The following is a 21,563-nucleotide window of genomic DNA, read 5'->3' on the forward strand; positions in this document are numbered from 1 at the left end:
GATTGTGTGAGGTGAGGTTAAAGAATCATACATAACTTTTTGATTGCTGTTTTTGTAGATTTCCACTCTTGCTTTTTTACTAAGGAAAAAGAGTTTTTTTAAGTGTAATTTTGTCATCATATACTTAGACTAGGAAGTTGTTTCCAGGGATAGAATATTTAGAAATTAGGTGGTAAGAATGTTAATTAACTTCTATAAGATCCAGCTTGTGTTATGGTCACATAACATAATGTTTTATCTCCCAGTTTAAGTATTTAATATAGTCATAATATGTCACTTCAGTTCATCTTCAGTTGTCTCCGAAAACTGAATCTACTCTTAGAATGAATGTTTGGTACTATTAGGGCATGAATAGAGTTGTGATAACCACTTGTAACAGATCACTTTCTTGCTGTTCCTTAGCAGTCAAGGATTATTGGAAACTGTCATCCTTTTTGGTATTTTAACCTGGGAATGTGGTAGAGAACAACTTTTATCTTTTTTTTTTTTTTTTTAAACTTCAGAGTAACTTTAAAGTCTCTTCTTATCTGAGGGAGAGAGGAAAACTAGTCTGTAAAACTTATGGGGGAAGGGAGGAGCCTTATACTGTCTGCAGTACTGTCTTATATTGATGTGTATCCTTTACAGTTATTCTGAACTTGTTATCTGTGACATTGAAGATTTTATCTGTGAGGATCCTCAAATGAAGTCCTCTATGGTGGGAAGCAACAGGGAAGATTTTTCCAGATTTTTTTTTATTGTAAAAAGCACATCACATTAAATGTACCATCTTAACCATGTTTAAGTGTCTAGTTCTGTAGTTAACACTCAACCTTCATGGGACAGATCTCTAGAGCTCTTCCTCTTGTAAAACTGAAACTGTATCCATTTCCCATCTTCCTTCTCCCTAGTGCTTAGCAACCACCTTTCTACTTTGTTTCTGTGATTTTGACTACTTTAGATACTTCATATTAGTAGAATCATACAGCATTTGTTCTTCTGTGAATGGCTTATTTCACTTAGCATATAATGTTTTCAAGTTTATCCATATTGTAGCATGTGACAGGATTTCCTTTTCTTTTCTTTTTTTTTTTGTAAGGCTGTACAGTATTCCATTGTAGGTGTATACAACATTTTCTTTATCCTCCCCAGATTTTAAAAGTCACATTAATTTCATTTGATCAAACTACAGTTAAAGACATATATTCATATGTAGGGAAGCTAACTTACTTAGGCTACTTTTCCTGGGAACTAACCCTGGTAGAGAACTGATTTTTAGCAATAGTTGGAGTATGTTTTGCATAATTTTTTTTCCTTGTGTTCTGACTCTACCCATTTTTGATTATGTGACTTCTAACTACTTGAAACTACTAATGTTTGTTTTCTTATCTATTAAGTAGAGGAATATATATTAAGTGCTTACAGTAGTGTCTGAACAAGGAGTAAATCTTAAGTGTTATTTGATAGAATGCTGCTCCCTTTAACAGAGACTTAATATTTTACTGTTTACAGTATATTAATTGCAAGTCACATAGCCTTTTTCTCATATATTTGTGGTATGGTTATAAAGTGAAGTCTTCTATAAGGCATATTAGAAAATCAGTTATTTCTAATTATGTTTACATTTGTGTGTGTGTGTATCTGATAAAAGCTTCTATTGTCTATATTTACTAGGATGAATAATCCTATTGTATAATCTTTACTTGGGTAGAAAAGCTTTGAAGATGATTCTGAAAACTGCTATAAAAAAGAGAAGGAGGATTTGAAAAAGATTAGTAGAGATGAAAGATTAATTTTAAGTAGGGGGAAGGGAGCAGTCATAGAAGAATAATCTAGGTTTAGAGAGATAGGATTTGTGGGAAAGAGATTGCTTCATGTTAAAGCACAGATAATATATGTACATATATTTTGTTTAAAATAGGTAAAGGAATAAAGTTTGGTTTTAAAACTTTCCCCTAAAGTGTTCATTTCTTTTGATTAGACTAGCACAGTTATATTTCTAGGAATCAATGTCTGGAGTTTAGAACTAGCTCCTTGAAAGAAAAATTGGAAAAAGAGACTTGGTAGCTCTCACATATCCTTAGGAATCTGAATAATTATGAATGTGAAAATCTAATTAAAATAATATATGAGATCTTGTAGGATTATCCTATAATTCTGTTCAGGTGATTTTTTTTTTTTATGGCAGGTGAAACTGATTAAAGGGAAAATGTAAATAAAACTTTAGAATCAAATGAAATAATTTCATCAGAGCTTAAAAAATTGAAGGCAGAATATGAAAGCCTTTGATAAGAACAACAAAAATCCCAATGATATACTATTGATAAAGGAGAATATCTCATTTTATCAATAGTATGATAATTCATATTTATCTAGTATTATTTATTTAAATTAAATATGCATATTCCAGACTTGATAAACCAGTTAAGAATGTATCTTAAATATTCTATTAGCTCTGTTGATAAATAGTCTTAGGAGGAAGCGTTTAGCATTTTCTGGTAATATTTTTAATAGAAATCTATGCATGTCCTGGGTTACTAATGCCTGACTAATATTGATTATACATACAGATTACCACTGGTGCCTTCATTGATTCCATGTCAGCTCTGTTTGTGTTACATATGATATGCCTGCTCACTCTCTCTCTCTTTTTACATGCTTTTAGCACGATGCTGCATATTGCTATTTATATATCCTTGAATTGAATGAATTTATATTTTTTGATTTTAACTAAATAACCTTTAAAGTGGACAAGTGTCTTTAATATCCACGTAAAGAAGCCATGCATTGACTAGCAAAGAAAATGAAGTTATCACTGAACACCCAAGAAAATGGCAGAGTAGTCACTTTCTCTCTGCTATTGATAACATTGAATCTTGCCCTAAATATTTTGTTGTGGCATTATCTAATATTGAGCTACTGTAATTAACAATAAAATTAAAATTGTTAATCTCTTACATGTATTTGTTTTCTAATATTTTATAGTCAATTAGAGTGTATATGCTTAATATTTATGGGGTGCATATTCACAGCTTTACTAATAGTGCCAATCAAAGATTTGGAGACCACTGGCTGGCTTTATCTTCCTAATCCACAAAAGCAGCCAAACTTTCTTTCCTCCTTCCTTCCTTTCTCTTTCTCTTTTTCTCCCTCCCTCCCTTCCTTCCTATTTTGTTTTATTATGGTAGGCCAAAACAACCATAAACGTGAGACAATACTGCCATATACCAAACCAGATGAAAAGGAAATTTAAACATTTTGAGGTAGAGAGTAAATATAATTTTAAAAATAGTGCCATTGGGGCACCTGGGCTTAGTTGGTTAAGCCTTCAACTCCTGATTTTGGCTGTGGTCATGATCTTGGGGTTTGTGAGTTCTAGCCCTTGGGATTCTCTCTCTCTCTCTCTCTCTCTCTCTCTCTCTCTCTCTCTCTCTCTCTCCCTCCCTCCCTCCCTCTCTCCCTCCTCCCCCCCCCCCCCGCTCTCTCTCTCAAAATAAATAAATAAACTTTTAAAAAAAGTGCTGTTTATTTTAACATTCTTTTTTTTTAATGTTTGAGAGAAAGAGAAAGCGAAATCGTTGCACATGTGCACCAGCAGGGAGAGGCAGAGAGAGAGAGGGGAATAGAGAGAGAATCCCAAGCAGGCTTCATGCTGTCAGTGCAGAGCCTGGCGGGGGGCTTGATCCCACCAACCATGAGATCATGACCTGAACTAAAATCAACAGTCAGATGCTTAACCATCTGAGCCACCCAGGCATCCCTCTTTGAGAATTTCTATTTATATTGCTTCAATTTTTTTTTTGCATTTAAACTTGTTTTTTCTTATGTACCCAAAGTCCTTTCAAATAAGCACATTTGTTTTTTTAAGCATATTCATTTTTTATATTGTTAGTATATGTTAATACATGTATTTGCTACTAGACATGTTAAATCTGCCTTTGTTGGCTAGCTTAGGAACTTCAGTGACATTCTTAGAATGCTTGCTTTCCCAGCATAACTCTTGGGAAGTGTCGTATGTACTTGTTTGCAATTCATCTTTCATTCTTTCAATCTACTCTAGGCAGGATTGTGTCCTAACTTCTCTACTGCAACAGTTTTTGTCAAGATCACCAGTGATTACCACATTTTTACATCCAAAAGTCATTTCTCAGTCTTCATTTTACCCGACTCATCAAGCACTGACACCTATGATTATGTTCTTGAAATGACTGCTTCACTTGCTTTCTGGACACTAGTTTCCTCGTGTCTCTGGCTGGTTCCTTTTAGTCTCCTCTACTTGTGAACGTCGAAGTGCCCAGGGTTTCCTTTTGTCTGTATTCCATTCCAAGTCACTCTCAATAATCAGCTGTATATGCTGATGGATGTCCAAATTTATATCTGCAGGGCATGCTTTTGCCTGAACTCCAGAGCCATCAACTGCCTGATGAGCATCATCATTTGGTTATTTCATAGGCACCTCCAAACTTTCATATCCAAAAATGGGGGCCTGATTGGCACCCTTCTCCCACAGTCTTTTCACCTTCCAGTCTACCCTATCTCAGTTAATGGCAGCTCCATCTCTTTTATTACACAGCACAAAAACCTTAGAATTGTCTTTAACTCCTTTCTTGTTCTCACACCTCACAAAAAAACCTGTTAGTAATTAACAGGTTGTTAGCAAATGTCATGGACTCTACCTGACTGGCCAGTCCTTACTACTTCCTCAATAACACCTTAATTTTAGGCCACTATCATCTTTTGTTTTGGTAATTATATATTAGCTCCCTAATTTAATTAGTTTCCCTACTTATGTCCTTGTTCCCAACAGTCTCTTTAATGCAGCATCCAGAGTGATACTGAATTTATTTTAGTAAGATGTAATTTAAATTATATCACCCTTCTACGCCTAATGCCTTGGTGGCTTCCCTCACTCTGAATGAAATGTAAAGTCCTTATAATGGTCTATGAGGTAATATGCAATGTGTAACATCATATATGATCATCTCTCCTCCTCTTCCACATTTTTACTTTGTGATCTTATCTCTTACTACACTTTCTCCATATTCATTTCATTCTACCCACACAGGCCTCTTTGCTTTTCCTTGAATACACCAAACATGCATCCAACTTGCTTTTCCTTCTGCCCAGAATACTTTCTTCCACCTTGCTCATCCTTTGCCTCCAGGCAGTTTTCTCTGACCCCTCTATTTAAAACAGCTAGTATTTCACTCCTTTCACTTCCTGCTCTCTTTACCATTCTCATTACACTTTATCACCTAAAATGCTGTGTATTTACTTAATTGTTCTGTCTTCTCGCAACTAAATAGGAAACTTGATGAAGGTAACTGTTGTATTAACTGTTTATCCTTAGAACCTACAACAGTGCCTGGCACATTATTGTCTCTCACATACTTGTTAAGTGAATAATATTATATTCTAAACTTCAGTTTACAGGCTTAATTTTTAGAGCACACTCATCTCTTAAAGGTTTTGTTTTGTTTTGTTTTGTTTTGTTTTAAATTCCTATGTCGGGGAAAGGTGTTAGTTGATTATAAGGAACTAGAGATGAAGCCGCAACAAAAGAAGCTGATTGACACAGAATTCCTAAGTAATCTATAGATTACTCAAAAAAATTTTTATTTAGAATAATATTTATATTGAAGTATAATACACATTCAGAAAAATGTAAAATCATATGTGTGTACCTTGATGAATTTTTATAGAATGAACACCTAGGAAAAATTACCCAGATCAAAATATAGGACATTATGAACAAACCAGCAATCTCCTTAGACCCAGTTACTACCCCTTTTTAAAGATAGGCAGTCACCGTAGAGTAGTTTTACCTGTTTTAAGCTTTATATAAAAATAGAATTTCTAGAGAGACAGAGAGAGAAAAATTGTGAGCCTTTTGTTTTAAATTATGTTTGTGACATTCATTCCTGTTGCATATAGGTTGTTAATTTTCATTGTTTTAACACATTTAACTGTATGAATGAATATATTGTGATTTATTTTCCATTCTAATACTGGTGGACATTGGAATTGTTTCATTTAGGGTGAACTTTTAGCGTATGCATTTCTGTTGGAGTGAAATTGCTTGGGTTATAGGGTATGCATAGGTTTAGTTTTAGAAGATATGGTCAAAAGGTTTTCTAAAATTAAACCGATTTATACACCCACTAGCAGTGTGGGAGAGTTTTAGTTATTCCACTACTTTGCCAACAGTTGGCCTGGTCTGTTTTGAATGTTAGCCATTGTGGTGGTATGATACCTCATTGTGATTTTGCTTTTTATTTTCCTGGTACCTAATAATATTGGGTACTTCTTCATACTTGTATGGTCTATTTTGATGGATTATTACTTCCCTTTCCTCTGAGCCTTACAAATAGATTTCTAAGAATGATTAGGTACTACATGTAAGACATTAATAGAGCAAGTAAAAAATATTTTCCTGTCGTCTACACTCAGCTATTGAGGAAGATGTAACCTTGACTGCCTAGTACTGGAGACTTATTTTTAAGGTGTCTGTAATTAAAATGATATGCAGTTAGCAAAGGGGAATTATTTCCAATTTATTGGGTTAATTAATTTTATCATTAAGATTCTAAAATACCCCAGATTGCGTATGAACAAGTGGAGTGATTTAAAAATTGGTGTAACACATTTTGGGCAATTAATCTATTATTTTTAGTGAACACTTAGTGGTCCTGTCCCTATGAAATGACTTTTAATCTTATAAAAAAAACACTTCTCTTTATGTATTATTTGCAGATAGAAGGAGCATAGAGAAGCAGAGGGCAAAGTCTCTCCAGGTAGATTATTGCCTATATTGGAAGTTCCTCCTTAGGGAAGTTTTTGTTCATTTAGTCAGATTGTATTTTCTGAGCACTTTGGAGTGAAGCACTCAATATCTAAAGGGATGTATGAGACAATAAATATAATTCTACCATAAGTATATATAAAAAAGATGACATTTGAAGTAGCCTTTAAGGATAAATAGAGGTTAGTTCGATGAAAAAGGAAAAGAGATAGAAAACAGTCCAGGCAAGATGCACACACAAGGGAGTGACATTGAGAGAGGGCATGTATTCTGAAAATGGTGAGAATTTCAGTGTGGTTTTGTTTTTTGTTTTTTGTTTTTTGTTTTTTTTTTTTTTGAGGGAGAGAGTGCAAGTGGAAGAGGGGTAGAAAGAGAATCCCAAGCAGGCTCCCACTGATGTGTGTGGGGCTTGATCCCACGAGCTGTGAGATGATGACCTGAACCAAAATCAAGAGTCAGATGCTTAACCCACTGAGCCACCCAGGAGCCCTGAGAATTTCAGTGTTTTTAATAGTGAGGTTTGGAAGACCAGGCTGGGGCCAGGTTGAGAACATTCTTGAATACCAAGTTAATTAATGAGTGTGGTCTTCATACTGTAGAAAATAGAGAATTAGTGTAAGTATGGTTATCAGGAAGGTGATGTCATTAGATTTTTATTTAAGAAGAACATTTTAGAGGCTGTGGAGAAGATGGATTAGCAAAAGAGGAAGATGAGAGGCTGGCAATGGACTGACAGGACTCAGCTAGAGTTGATAGTCCGAAAAATTAGGTGACTTGTAATGCTGTCAACTAAAGGAGATGCCAGGAGAAGGTTGGTTGGTGGACAAGATGGGTTCAATTTACATGTGAAGTTTTTTTGCTTGTGCTGTATTCAGATTCAGTAAGAAAGGACACTAAATTGTGAGTATTTATGTCCACGACACAATGTTTAAACGTATTTTGTAGGTTCCAGTAAGAGAACTAGCAATGGGGGGCAGGAACATGCTATATAATATCTTCATTCCCTCAGTCAAGTTGCATTTCATTCTTGCCCTCTCTCATCAATTGCTTTTTTTTCTTCTCTTTGGTGTCTTCAAGTCTTCTGTCTCTCTAGACTGCTTTATCCATCCTTGATATTAGTATTTTGTCCTCCTTTTTACCTGCTGCCTCATCACAAATAATGTAAGATGAGCAGCTTTAAAAACATCTGATAAACTGCCTCATGTGTGGACTTCAAACTTACTCTACTCTGGATATGTGGTATCCATGTACTGTGTCTTTTCTTTAACTTACAAAGCTAGTATTATGCAATATTTGTGCAAGTACTTACGTATCTGGTCATAGTGATACAGATGGACATCAGATTATAAAGGAACAGAAGTCAGTACACATTTATGTTTTGTATTTGGAGGAATTTTATATATAGTGTAATTCATCTTTTCACTGAGCAAATAGAAACCAATTTTCCTTCAATTTCTAGCCATCGAATTCTCTCTGCATCTGGAGTCTAGCATTGTTCACAGCACATAGCAGCTAATTACTTATGGGATGAACAAATGTGCTTGTAGAGGGAGTTGTGGCTGTGCTCCATCAGCTGAACTTGTAGGTTCTATGGGTCATCATCCCCTCCTCACTTTTTAGGGGTTTCAAAATCCTGTATTTTCAACCAGTCTCTCTGTAATAGATCTTTCTCATAGCATTTAAACATGTTCAAGTTTTTTGTGTCTTTAAACATAAAACAAAACACTCCCTCCCCTTAATTCTCCTCTTTGGTCCTCTCAAGCTTCTATTGCCATATTTTTGTCTCTCTCTTAAACCAGACTTCTTGAAAAACTTATCTGTACTTGTTATTAAACACATTCGCACTTCTTGCCCACTTTCTTGGTTTCTTTCTTAACTTATTTGCAGTATTTGATGTTGACCACTTCCTTTCTTTCTTGAAACACATTCTTTCATTGATGTAGCACATTTTCCTGGATACTAATTTCCTTTGCAGGTTCCTCCTCTTTTGCCTGTTCCCTAAATGTTTGTATTCCTCACTGGCTACTTTCTTTTCTCATCCTCTTTATAGTCGTGGAGTGATCTAACCTACTTCTTTGGAAAGACTCCCATCACTGTATATATACCGATAATTTCTGTATCTCCAGCACTTGCCTCTATTTTGAGCTCCAAAGGTATAGGTCCTGCTTCTGTACTCGTTCAGACTCCATGGTCTTGAACCTTGAACTCATTAACTGTCCTTCTTTAATTCTACTTGGTCTTTCTCCAGTATTTCCTATTTTGGTGAATGGCACTGCTCTTTACCCTGTTGCCCATGCCATGCTTCTTCCCTTTCTTCCTACTCCCCCCCCCCCCCCCCCATACTTTGTTGTGGTTATCCTGATAAAATAAACTAGTTTTACACTGTTTGAGGTGTTTTTCTTGGTTGTTGGTTATACATTCTAGTTTTCATTAGTTTAAATTCAGCAGTTACAAGACACATTTGATTTTTTTAAAGCTATTTTTGCCCCAATTATTAGTGACTAATTTGGATTTAAAATAATAATTTTCCATTAAGATTTTTGGTTTACTTACTACATAAATCAGAATAAAAATCTGTGAGAATTTTCTTTACCGAAGATGGTTATATTCAGTGTTTGTTTTAAATCCTGTATTGTTTCTTTAAAAAAGTTTTCTGAGATGAAAAACCTCTTCTTTTTCATGTAGAAAATGATATTGTATCATTATCGATATAAAGATGTTTGGCTCTGCTGAGAAAATGACACAACTTCCTGCCATGTCCATTCTTCCTTACCATTGCCTCCTCATTTTGTTTCCCAATCTGGTTTGTAATAAAACTCCTTGAAAATAGAAACTGTCTCTCATATTTCTGTCTCCTTCTATAGTGACATCGTGGCCATTATAGATATTTTAGTAATGATGACTTAATTTAAAGGTTAGATTTGTGAGTAACAGTTTCAAGTGAATGATCCCTTCTTTTGCATTCACATAGTGCCTATTGATAGGAACGATTGATATAGGCTGTGAAGGGTTTTAGAATTTGCTCCAATCTGAATTGACTGTTGGATTTATTGATTAGCTGAACGAGTATATAATTGAAGTTTCAGATTGTGATTTAGCCTTAGCGTGCTTAAAAAAAAATGTCTTTCCCTTTCTTTCTTTCTTTCTTTCTTTCTTTCTTTCTTTCTTTCTTTCTTTCTAATTTACATCCAAGTTAGTTAGCATATGTAGTGCAATAATCATTTCAGGAGTAGATTCCAGTGATTCATCCCCTGTGTATAACACCTAGTACTACAAGTGTCCTCCTTTTAATGCCCCTTACCCATTTAACTCATCCCCCCACCCACAGCCCCTCCAGCAACCCTGTTTGTTCCCTGTATTTAAGAGTCTCTTATGTTTTGTCCCCCACCCTGTTTTTACATTATCTTTGCTTCCCTTCCCTTATGTTCATCTGTTTTGTATCTTAAATTCCACATATGAAAATTACTTTTCTTAATAAATCTTTTAAAAAGCAAGCTCTCATGCTGGCTTTATTCTCTTTTTGGCTGAATTCTTTGATATTTAGAGTAAGATAGAAATGAGAACCAATGATTATGTTTAGGACCAATGGTTATGTTCCATAGACATGATTTTTGACTTTTACATAGTATTCACTTTACCTTAGAGAGGCTCACATCTCATGCTTTTTGGGCCAGTGGGCTGCTTCTCATCTGTATTTGCTTTTTTCTTTAGATATTAGGATCAAGGAAGAAGAACCTGATCCTGAAGAGTGGCAGCTCAGTGGTGATTCTACATTGAATACCAATGATCTAACACACTTAAGAGTGCAGGTGGTAGATGAAGAAGGGGACCAACAACATCAAGAAGGAAAAAGACTTCGAAGGGTAGCTTGCACCTGTCCCAACTGTAAAGAAGGTGGTGGGAGGTATGCACACATGAAACATACTCTTTTTTTTTAACACTGCTAATATCATCACCCTAATTTTTGAAATACTGCATGCGGTATCACTTAATTATGGGAAATTTCTCATTACATGATCATTTTGTGTGTATGTCTGTATGAGTGTGGCAGAAAAACTTAGGGGACAAAATATGTAAGATAGAATTTTCAGATCGAAGTGCCTTTTTTAAAACTAAAGTTACTTAATTTGCCTTAAAAAGAAATGTAACAGATGCCATTTAACAGGCCCATATGAGAAATTAGCCTATTTGCAAACCAGCAATGAGATTTGCCTAAATACAGATAAAGAGTTGATTTTTAGCTTGAGAATAGCAGTTATATAAAAATAAGTTCAGAAATAGTTGATAAGCATAAACATTTTCTATTTTCAACAGAAATGAATAATAAGCCTTAATGATGGAATTTTTTAAGAAAGTGGAACTGTAGTATTTTAATTCTGTACTTTAAAAAAATAAATGTTAAGACAGAATAACATGACAGGAAAAACTCAAAACAGATCACTGATTATATTAAATGTGGATGGATTAAGCTTAATAATTAAGACCTTGAAACTCAGATTGTATTTTAAAAACAAAATCCAGCCTTATGTTAATTATAGGGAGCATCTCAGATAAATTGGCACAGGAATGTTGAAGGGGTGGAAAAAGATTTATTAGGCAAATGTTAACTAGAAAACTTGGATAGCAGTGTTACTGTCAGACAATGAAGGATCAGGATCACATGGTTAAATAGGGGTAGGTTTATTAATAATATGAAGTTTTCACCAAAGGAGATTTAATAGTTACGATACTTTCCCCCCATAACATTGAAATATACAGAGAGCAGAAACTGTGATACGACTCTTAATGACATACTAATCAAATCCCTAGTCATAGTGAAAAGCCTTGACACATCTCTCTCAGAAATATGCCATAAATAGACAAAATATACTATTAACACAGTTAATGAGCTTAAGCTAATAGAAATAGAGCCTATCTGCCTTCCAGTTGGTGTCATTAGTTGATTTGTACATTGGCCAGCCCATTCACAATGATGGTAACAATGACTAATAACTGCTAACATTGAGGGCTTACTGAGTTTTAGATGTTAGAAAGTCTTATAAATGAGGCAGAGAGGTTGAATGATTCTTAAGAGCAACATGCAACTGGGATTTGGACCCAGTTTCTTACTCCAGAGCATTAACCACTAAACTGTACTTACTACCTCTTGAGTGGATTTGCTTCTATATCAGATCCTTAGGTATTTTTATTTACTAGGTAATTATTTGTTTGAAATATTATTTATTCTTTGACATGTTTTGGCCAATTTAAATAAGTTTGGTTAGACAATAACTTTTCTGAAATTTACTCTCCTTTTTAGAGGAACTTTAAAGATAAATTTGTTCGTGAAAGTCCAATCTAATTGAGGGTCAAGATCTGGCCTATATTTTACTTAACGTATTTTCTTGAAAATGAACTTCCTTTAGATTTGTATTTATTAAACTAATATGTGCTCATAAAAATTCAGAAATCTAGAAGAATATTAAAACAATACCAAACTTCTACCCCATGTCAGGATAACCATTATAACATTTTTGTATATATCCTTTCAGACTTTACATATCTTTTAAAGTGGAATCATTCTCACTGTTTACATGTCTGCTCTTATTTTGAAAATTTTTGTGACCATATTTCCAAGTCTGTATAGAGTCTACATCAAGTTCTTAATGGCTGTTAATACTGTTGTATGGATGCGTAAGAATTTAACATCTTTTTTGAGAGTTTATTGCTGTCATTCTAATATTACACATACATTTTTGCACCTTTGTCTGATTACTTCATCACTGTAAGTTGGCAGAAGTGAAATTGTTGGATCGAAGGGAATTGTCTGCTTTTCTATCTGTTTCAAGTTAAACTCCTACCAGTGGTGTATGAAAGTATCTGCTTTCCCACACCCTTGCCAACAATGGATTTCATCATTTTTTTAATACCTTTTAAAGTCTGGTATGAAAAATAATTCCTCATTATTATTTCATTTAGTATATTTTTTGTTACATTGTGAGATTGAACATTTTTTGGTGTGTTATTTTACCATTTTAAGATTTCTTTTGTGAATTGTCTTTTGTGAATCTGTTAATTCGTGTGTTTAACCGTCATATGTGCAGATATTTTTTCCTAGTTTTACATTGCCTTTCAACTTTGTCAGTGGTTTGTATAATGCATTGTTACACAAGTAAAAGAAGAGTTCCACCACTTAAAACTTTGCAAACTTTGTTTTATGCACAAAAGTTTTAGTGAATCAGTCTTTATGAAATACCTTAAAAAAAAAAAAAGACTTATTTTTTCTAGAACTTTTGTGAGTTCGTTTTTTAAAATTATTCTAAGCAATCAAAATGGAAGTTCTTAAGAAAAAAAACTATGGTTTCTTAGAGCTCATTTGAACAAACTTCAACTGATATATACATGACAGGCAAAATTGTATCATTGATAGTTGTTGCATCTAATTAGTAGAAGCATAGCATATAGTAAATCCAGGGCATTCTAAAGGGTTCTGCAAAGGTGAGGTGGGCAGTACTTTAAAAATTTTAGAATATTGGCCTTTTTTCCCTCAGCTACATTCTTAAAAATACACATATATCAAGTGGAATATTCAGAGAACAAAATTTTGTTTACCTTCTTGAGCAAGGTATAAAATATAGTTAAATATTTAAAAATTGTATTCATCTGGGCATTTAACCAATATTTATTAAGCAGAACCAGCCCTCAGAAACTTTTTACTCTAGTGGAAGAGGCAGGTAATTTTAATAAAGTAGAATAAATTCTAAAAGCATTATTGTTATGTGGGGTTTGTGTGGATTAAACATCAGTCCATATTTTAAAAATTAAGTTATTTTGCAAAATCTGTCAGCAATTTCAGTTGGTGTCTCATTTCTTCCATTCCAAGCAAAAGAAAGTACTTGATTTACTTCACTTTTCTTAATTCCCATACTGAGAATTCAGCATTATTTATTGTGTCACTCTGTCTTGGCATTGTTAAACTATTGAGAACAAGTTTAGACAATTAGGAATAGAAACTCAAAGTTGTTTGTTTTTTCTAGGTGGTATAGGTGTTAGTGGTTTGATTATGGAAATCAAGAAGAAAACTTACGACTGAATCTTTTATTATTACCTTTATATTTATTTGTTGAGAAAGTTCTTTTCCTTCACATCACGTGTCATAAATCCATATCTAACATATCTAGATCTTATCTTGAATAAAATTTCCTTTTTAAATAGAAATTTGGACCCGGGTGTTAGGCTTTTCCCTTAAATTAGATATATTTGTGTGCATCCTGTCCCCATCTCCCCCCCCCCCCCCCCCGATGCCTGTCCCATTTTCAAATAGTATTTCTCATTTTCTTATAATTCAATTGAAAATACCTCTCCCGGGCTCTTTGGTTCTTTGAGAACCCAGATTTGTTGCTGTAATTTGTTACAATCTTGTGCTTTGTTAGTGCTCTCAAGCTAAATTTTGCTTAGTTAGTATTTAGCACTTTTGAGTTTATAAAAGCACATGGATTCACCTGAGTGGTACACTTAGCATAGAGGCAAGAAGTCATGAGTACAAGAGTGAACTGAATTGGGTTCTCTGTGAAATTGCTATGGTGAACACAATATGTGAAATTGGTTTGTACACCAATAACCACAAACATTACTCTTTTTTCTTAGGGCTGTGTAAGAATAAAATAAATTTTAAAAACTAAATTAAATGAAATCTTGGCTTTGGTTAATACTTTGGCATTGCAGGTGAGCCAGAAAAACCTGTTTCACTCAACTCAGCTCTTGGAAGAGAGTTATAGAAATTGGGGGTGGACTGGAGCAGAAACTAGAATTGTGTTAGATTATGACGTCCTTGCCCTTAAGACAACAGCATGACTCCTCCTTGTCTTTACTTATGCTATTCCTCTGCCTGGAATGCCTTCCCTCCTTTCTATCTAAATCCTACCCACCTCTTCCACGAAGCCTTCTCTAACTACTGGAGCCCACATTGATGTCTCCCTGTTCAGAACACCTATGGCATCTAACAGCCAGCACTGCACCGTTTAGCACTGTTTGTCCTATGGCAATTTCACATGCTACTGAGTGTGAGTACATTAAAATATAAATGTGGGGAAATATGCATTTTTCCAGTAAAAATTGAAAAACGCTAGGTATAATATATAAAGGAGGATTTTCAGGCTTATGGACAGTTTACAGGCTATATACCTAGACTGTGAGATTGGGGGAGGAGGGGAAGTCGGGGCGGAGGGTCTTAAATGTACCTTTTTTTAATCTCAGAAACATTGCAGAGTTTATATGATTTTGACAGTGAGTCTAAAGTGTCATGTTTTTTATAAACTCATTTTTTATTTAGTAACCAGCCCAATTTTTTTTTTTTTTTTAAGCTTGGGAAATAACACTTTCTATAGTGTTTAATACTATTTGAATATCAGTTCTGGAATCAAAAAAGTTTTCTTCTTGCTTAGGCTAAAATACCTGTGTTCATTCATCTAAGCACATATCTCCCAAACCCTGTTCTTGGTATCAAATACTGAAATGTAACAAATGTCAAATTTTATGCTGTGGAGAAACTGTATTTTATTATATCTCTGATGTGTAATTTGGGGTATCTTTGCATGGTTAATATGAAAGGAATTTTAACTATAAAGATAATTTTGATTTATATTTATTTTCTGTAGTGCTAAGGGAGCTATGACAGTAGCTTTGTCTAGATTTTTTTTTTTTACGATTTTCTCCCAAGTCTCCGTGTATATTCAGGGTGTGGCTATACAAATAAAGGAATAAATATGCTTAAGTCATGTTAATTTAAAGTCTGCTTAAGGTGCCTATCGTTTTTATTGTACCTGTGATTGGTTATGTAGTCATTTCTTGGTTTATTTAATTTTTAAATTAGCTGACATTGTGACTTTGAAGAGACTATTTAGTTTCTTATACCACTAGGACATGGATTGGGCCTATGCATTGAATTTGTGAATGGTTCTGACAGAATACTTAAGTAGCTTTATTTGTACAATCTGTCTTTATGAAATGTCCTTTTAAATTATATAATTCTTGAGCATGTTTACATTTGGACAGCAATCACATTAAATCTGAAGTAAAATTAATAATGTGATATTACATGTTTGATATATACACACACACACACACACATTTTTTTTAATTTAAATTGATCTTAAATGGTCTTGGTTTCTGATTGACCTCATGGCGTTAATGTCTTCGATTTGAAATTCAGCTTGGGAATATAGAAGTAGTAATGTTTACTTGAATATTTCCATAGAAGTATATATTATTCTCTGTGTGTTTTTTAGAGGTACCAATCTTGGAAAAAAGAAGCAACACATTTGTCATATACCAGGATGTGGTAAAGTCTATGGGAAGACCTCACATCTGAGAGCTCATCTGCGTTGGCATTCTGGGGAGCGTCCTTTTGTTTGTAACTGGATGTTCTGTGGTAAAAGATTTACTCGAAGTGATGAATTACAGAGGCACAGAAGAACACATACAGGTTACTAATATTTACTTTTAACTGAAAAAAAAAAATTACTTATAGGGCTACATAGTATCTTGAAGTCCCCCCCCCCCCATCTTACTGATCTGAATCTTTTAAAATATGACTAGTTACATTCAATTTTTATCTTCAGTAATACCAATTTAAGAACAGTAATTCCAAATAAGCCAATATGGTTTATCTTGTAAAATAACATTTTATTTTATGCAGACTTTGGTTAGCTTTTTTTTTTATATAGTTAGCTTTTTTTGTTTTGCTGTAACGTTGTTTAATGTCTTAAGCCACATTTATGCAATTCTTGTTTATTATGTTAACCTTTTAAATTAGTTGTCTCCTTTTACTCTTGATCTGTCTTTATTTTTCTTCAACATGCTAAAGAATAATTCTTTTTTTTTCTGATAAATTGAAGTATTTTACCTTTTCTTGTTTTAGTATCTGTGAGGTAAGCAAAAAACATTTCAATGAGGAATAACCAGGGCATTATTGATGGGAGAACTCTTCTGTTTGATTGTTTTTCATGGTATTGTGGGGTTGTTACATGAAATGAGCCTAGGAGTGACTCCAACTAAATCCTAATTTAATGTATCTTAGAGTTTTCTCCTGCTACCATATAATGGTCAAGGTGTTCATCAGTCTATGCTCAACACTGAAGAATTGAAAAATACATAGTTATAGTCACAATAAAGCTTAGAAGGAAGAAGCATGGTGAAATGAAAGTGTTGGTCCTAGATCTGGATTCAAATCCAGGTTCTCTGTTAGAGTAAGCAAATAAGCTCTCACTCTACTTTCACACCTTCTACATTGTCTTTAAATATATAAAATAACCTGTGAAGTATGTAGTAGTATATATATTACATGTGCTACTTATTTTCTGTCTTATTTGTCAGGTTAGACAGATGAGCTTAACCTGTTTCAAGTTGCAGCAAACAAAATAAGAAAATAGGTCAAGTATACTTAGAGACAGAGATCAGTGTTGCATGGGATAGTAAGACATTGTTGGGCAGTGGGCTGGGACCTTAAAGTGGCCTGGTAACAGAATTTTCCTCTGTGGAATTTGATCAGGATATAAAAAGGAATAACATAAAAGGGGACAAAAAAGTCTGTGATCAAATAAATGTGAGAAACACTGAGTTAAACAGGGTTTAGTCCAGCTACCTTCAAGGCAACACCTCTTAGGACCATTAATTGAACATTAAGAAGACTGTGCATCTCTTAAGTTGGGAGATGTAGTATGTGTAGCATTTCCCAGCCTCCTTTGATTGTTGTGCCATTTTCTGTGGAGCATCTCTCAGGATTAATTCCAAAAGAAATTTTGGGAAATACCTTCTCAGAAGAATAGAATGATATGTGACTAGAAGAGGTGAGAGACCATTTGCCATGAGTGAAGATGAGATTCTGTATAGCACATTTCTGTTAAGTAGGATTGAGCTATGTTATGGAGGTCCTTTTAAGTTAGGCAGTAGAAAATCTATTTCATAATCTGCAAGTTATTCTTATATTTCCGTACCACTTAGTGTCATGGTGAAGTTTCACACTGATACGATTTGGTATTTAAGGAAGATTTGTCTGCCATTGACTGACTGGATAGGAGAGGGGGAATGACTTAGGGTGTCACTGCAGCATAGTTCAGGCGTGAGGTCTGATGAGGACCTACTTAAGGTGGAGGTGCTGAAATAAGAGATAGGTAAGAATTTTGAAGAGAATCACAAAATACAAGATTTGTTTACTACTTGATTTCTCTCTGGATTCCTTTTAGATTTGCCTTTTGCCTTTTCCTCCAGTAATTCTCTTTTGTAGTTGTCTTCAACATAATAGAAGTTCAGTCAGTCTTTTGTATTTAAAAAAAGGATTTTATTCATACTGGGGAAATAAAGTTAGGCATCAGGGTCTTGAATTAACTATAACATCATGGCATATCAGGCTTGCTCTTGACTATTTCAGCTAAAATCACATCAGCTAGCCATCTCCATTATTCCTGGGATTATCAGTCTTATTGGAGCACAGGCTATGTTTTTGCTTTAATCTTAAGTACCCTGTGTAGTTCCTTGAATTCACATTTAAAAGGTTTAGTATCGTGGATATGACATGCTAATAATATCTTAAATATAGCTTAAAACAGTGTGCTCTTTGCAGATGGTCATTTTTTAGCTGTACGGTGTCTTCTAACAGATGTTTCAAAAGAAACTATTGGCATAGCTGAGGTATTCAAGTCGTATCCAAATATCAGTCTATAACTTCGAAGATCACTTTTCATTCAGAAGTAAAGAGGACAGATTTATTTTGAGGGAAGAATACTCTATGTGAGAAATCTTGCAAGGACCGCTCACGAAACAAATATACTTTTAATGGAACTGAACTGTGCTTCCTGTCTCTGTCAGTGTTGGCTTATTTTCTTTCTCAGCAGATGATCAGTCTATTCATGTTGAATTTAAAAAACTAAGTAACCTAATTTCTTTTTAACAGGTGAGAAGAAATTTGTTTGTCCAGAATGTTCAAAACGCTTTATGAGAAGTGACCACCTTGCCAAACATATTAAAACACATCAGAATAAAAAAGGTATTCACTCTAGCAGTACAGTGCTGGCATCTGTGGAAGCTGCACGAGACGATGCTTTGATTACTGCAGGAGGAACAACACTTATCCTTGCAAATATTCAACAAGGTTCTGTTTCAGGGATAGGAACTGTTAATACTTCCACCACCAGCAATCAGGATATCCTTACCAACACTGAAATACCTTTACAGCTTGTCACAGTTTCTGGAAACGAGACAATGGAGTAAATATTACACAAATACTTATTCATTGTGGTTATTTTTATACAGTAGTGAGAAGAATATTGTTCCTAAGTTCTTAGATATCTTTTTATTGATGTGCAAAAATTTTTGGATTGACAGTAACTTGGTTATACATGACACTGAAATGCCTTACTTTGTATGATATTCCATAGTATATTAAAAATGGTAAAATTGCATGGGTTTTGTAGGTACTTTTGGAATCTAGAAGAAATGAAATTTTACCAAGTTATATAAAGAGAAAATTGAATTTAACAATGCGAATGGTAGTCTAACCAAATGCATCAATCCTGTGTGGTTTAGTGTAAAAATGAGAACATGTTGGTATTTATCTATTGTAAGATAAAAAAAAAGTTGGTGGGTGAAAGAAATCATGTTATGATAAAAAAATTTTTGTAATTTTCTTGATGACTGGAATTTTTATTATGCATAACTGACAAATCAAGTTTCCAAGCAAATGTTACATAGTGTAGGCTTTACTTAGCTTATCAATTTGTCATTTTGAAGCTAATTATTTTAATTAGGTTAACTATGTACAATATTTTAAGCATTACTCTTGTAAGATTTTGAAAACTACATTTTAACATGGAACTCTAGGGATAGTCACCTTTTAAAATCCTGTTGAAAAGCCATGTTTAAGATTTAATTTGCCAAAATAATGTCTTGTTAATATTCTTTCAATAACGAAGTTGGGCAATATAACCAATGTTTAAAAAAAAAGTTTAAAATGTATAGGTTGAGGCATTTGGGTGGTAAGAAAATGTTAAAGTGAATTATCCCTTTTCTTGAATATTGGAGGACCAAAAAAAATAAGGTGTATTGCGTCTTAGCAGTGATTTTTTTTTTTTTTTTTTTTTTTTTTTTTTAAATCCAATCTTGTTTCCAAAAACCATATGTCTGCCAGGGCCTTAAAAGCCATCATGTAAATTACCAGTAAAGTATAACATATGCAAACATAAAATCACTTCCATAGTGACGATACTCCAACCATATGGATATTAGTCATAGAAAACTAGAGGTTTATGATATTTTTTTAAGTCTTTTTTTTTTTTTTTTTTTTGTCTAGGTAGTCAGTCTGCACTTAAATATCAACCATTTTCCTTTTTTGCTTCTTCCCTTAAAATTTATATGTATCCAGTACATTTAATTGAGAAATGTATGTTTTTTATTATGCTGTATTTTCTTTTTATTTTTTAATTATTGTTTATATTTTCAATTATTAAAAAATGTACAAAATAAAGTTTCATTGCTGGTCTTGTAAGAGCTATACAATTTTCCTAAATGTATACCTATAACTGCAGCAGTTCACCTATTTCAAAATTTGGAATTCTGTTCATTTGTTATTCTTAAGACCACCTCAAACTTAAAGGCTACCTTATTGTACGTTTAAAGTGTATTATAACAGTGTGGTAGTTAATAAAACACTATTTTTTTTCTTTTGAGTTTGTTGTATTCCTATGCATTTAAAATATTTGCAGTGGTATGGGGTAAGAAAAATCTGTATGGTTCATTTTTCTTCACCTTTTGTTCACAGATTCTTGATCTCAGACACTGAAATTATTGGGAGAAGTTTACTTGAAAAGGGAGGAGTAGAGGCCCTAGCAGATGACTGATTTTCTCCTGAAAATGAGCTCATTAAATAAAACTTTTGAAAAAAAACCTTTTAATTCTAAGTCCACATTGATTCACATTAATTGTAATAATCCCATTTTGCAAACCTTGTTTTTATTTCCGCAGTTAAAGCAGTGCAGAATATTTTGATTTATTAAAAATGTGAGTTTACATGAAGATTCTTGAAAATGATAATGTAAGACATACTTTGGTAACCGTGGCACGAGTTAGTTGAAAAAGTTACGTTTTGAGTTTGTGTAGGTCTAATCATGATAAGGGCAGAGTGAAAAGGAAAGGAAAAGTTAACATTATGACTGAATTTTGGATATTTTTAAATGAAAAATCCAGTTACTTTCCATGTGTTTCCAGCGGGGGTGAAGATTAAGATTTCCATTGTTTTCCAGGCCCAGTCTGACACTGTCAATAATATCTTTGAATGCATAGGACAACTCTAGATACACATAGAAACACAGGCAGAGTTTTCTTTCCTAAATGTGAGACTTAAGCTTGTGATGTGAAATAGGCATTATTACTTGAATTATAGAAATTAATGGAATGTACAATTATTTTGAAGTTACAAGGATCAGAATTTGAATCTTTAAACTCCAGTTAATTTTTAGAAGTTTTTTTATTACTGAAGATGTGTGAAGAGGATTATGTGAGAAGGTTGCTCACTTGAGCAAAATACCTATTAAGTCAGGGGATTAAAAATCTTTCTAGGGTGTGATAGTAGAGATGTTTTTAAATAATATTGAAATTTTACAGTAAGTTTATAGAGTGCTTTTGATCCATGAGTTTCCAAGCATATTTTATCAGTTCTTGGAGCATGAATACAATGAAGAACGTTAAGTAGTCCTAAAAATTATTTACACTTTTAGATTTTAAAGAGTGCCCACTAGGAATATGTCCGTGA

At 33.7% G+C, this 21,563-nt stretch overlaps 1 protein-coding gene across 1 annotated transcript in view; it reads left to right on the forward strand.

Moving 5' to 3' along the window:
• SP3 (Sp3 transcription factor) overlaps positions 1–20,481 on the forward strand; it is a 60,166-nt gene extending 39,685 nt beyond the window's left edge. Inside the window, exons 5-7 of the mRNA XM_047870984.1 lie at positions 10,493–10,685; positions 16,048–16,244; positions 18,711–20,481. Coding sequence (XP_047726940.1) covers positions 10,493–10,685; positions 16,048–16,244; positions 18,711–19,027 — 707 coding nt within the window. The 3' untranslated portion in view covers positions 19,028–20,481. The remainder of the gene's footprint in view (positions 1–10,492; positions 10,686–16,047; positions 16,245–18,710) is intronic.
• The last annotated feature ends 1,082 nt before the right edge of the window (positions 20,482–21,563 follow it).

This window comes from Prionailurus viverrinus, chromosome C1 (assembly GCF_022837055.1).
Source record: "Prionailurus viverrinus isolate Anna chromosome C1, UM_Priviv_1.0, whole genome shotgun sequence".
Taxonomy (NCBI): Eukaryota; Metazoa; Chordata; class Mammalia; order Carnivora; family Felidae; genus Prionailurus; species Prionailurus viverrinus.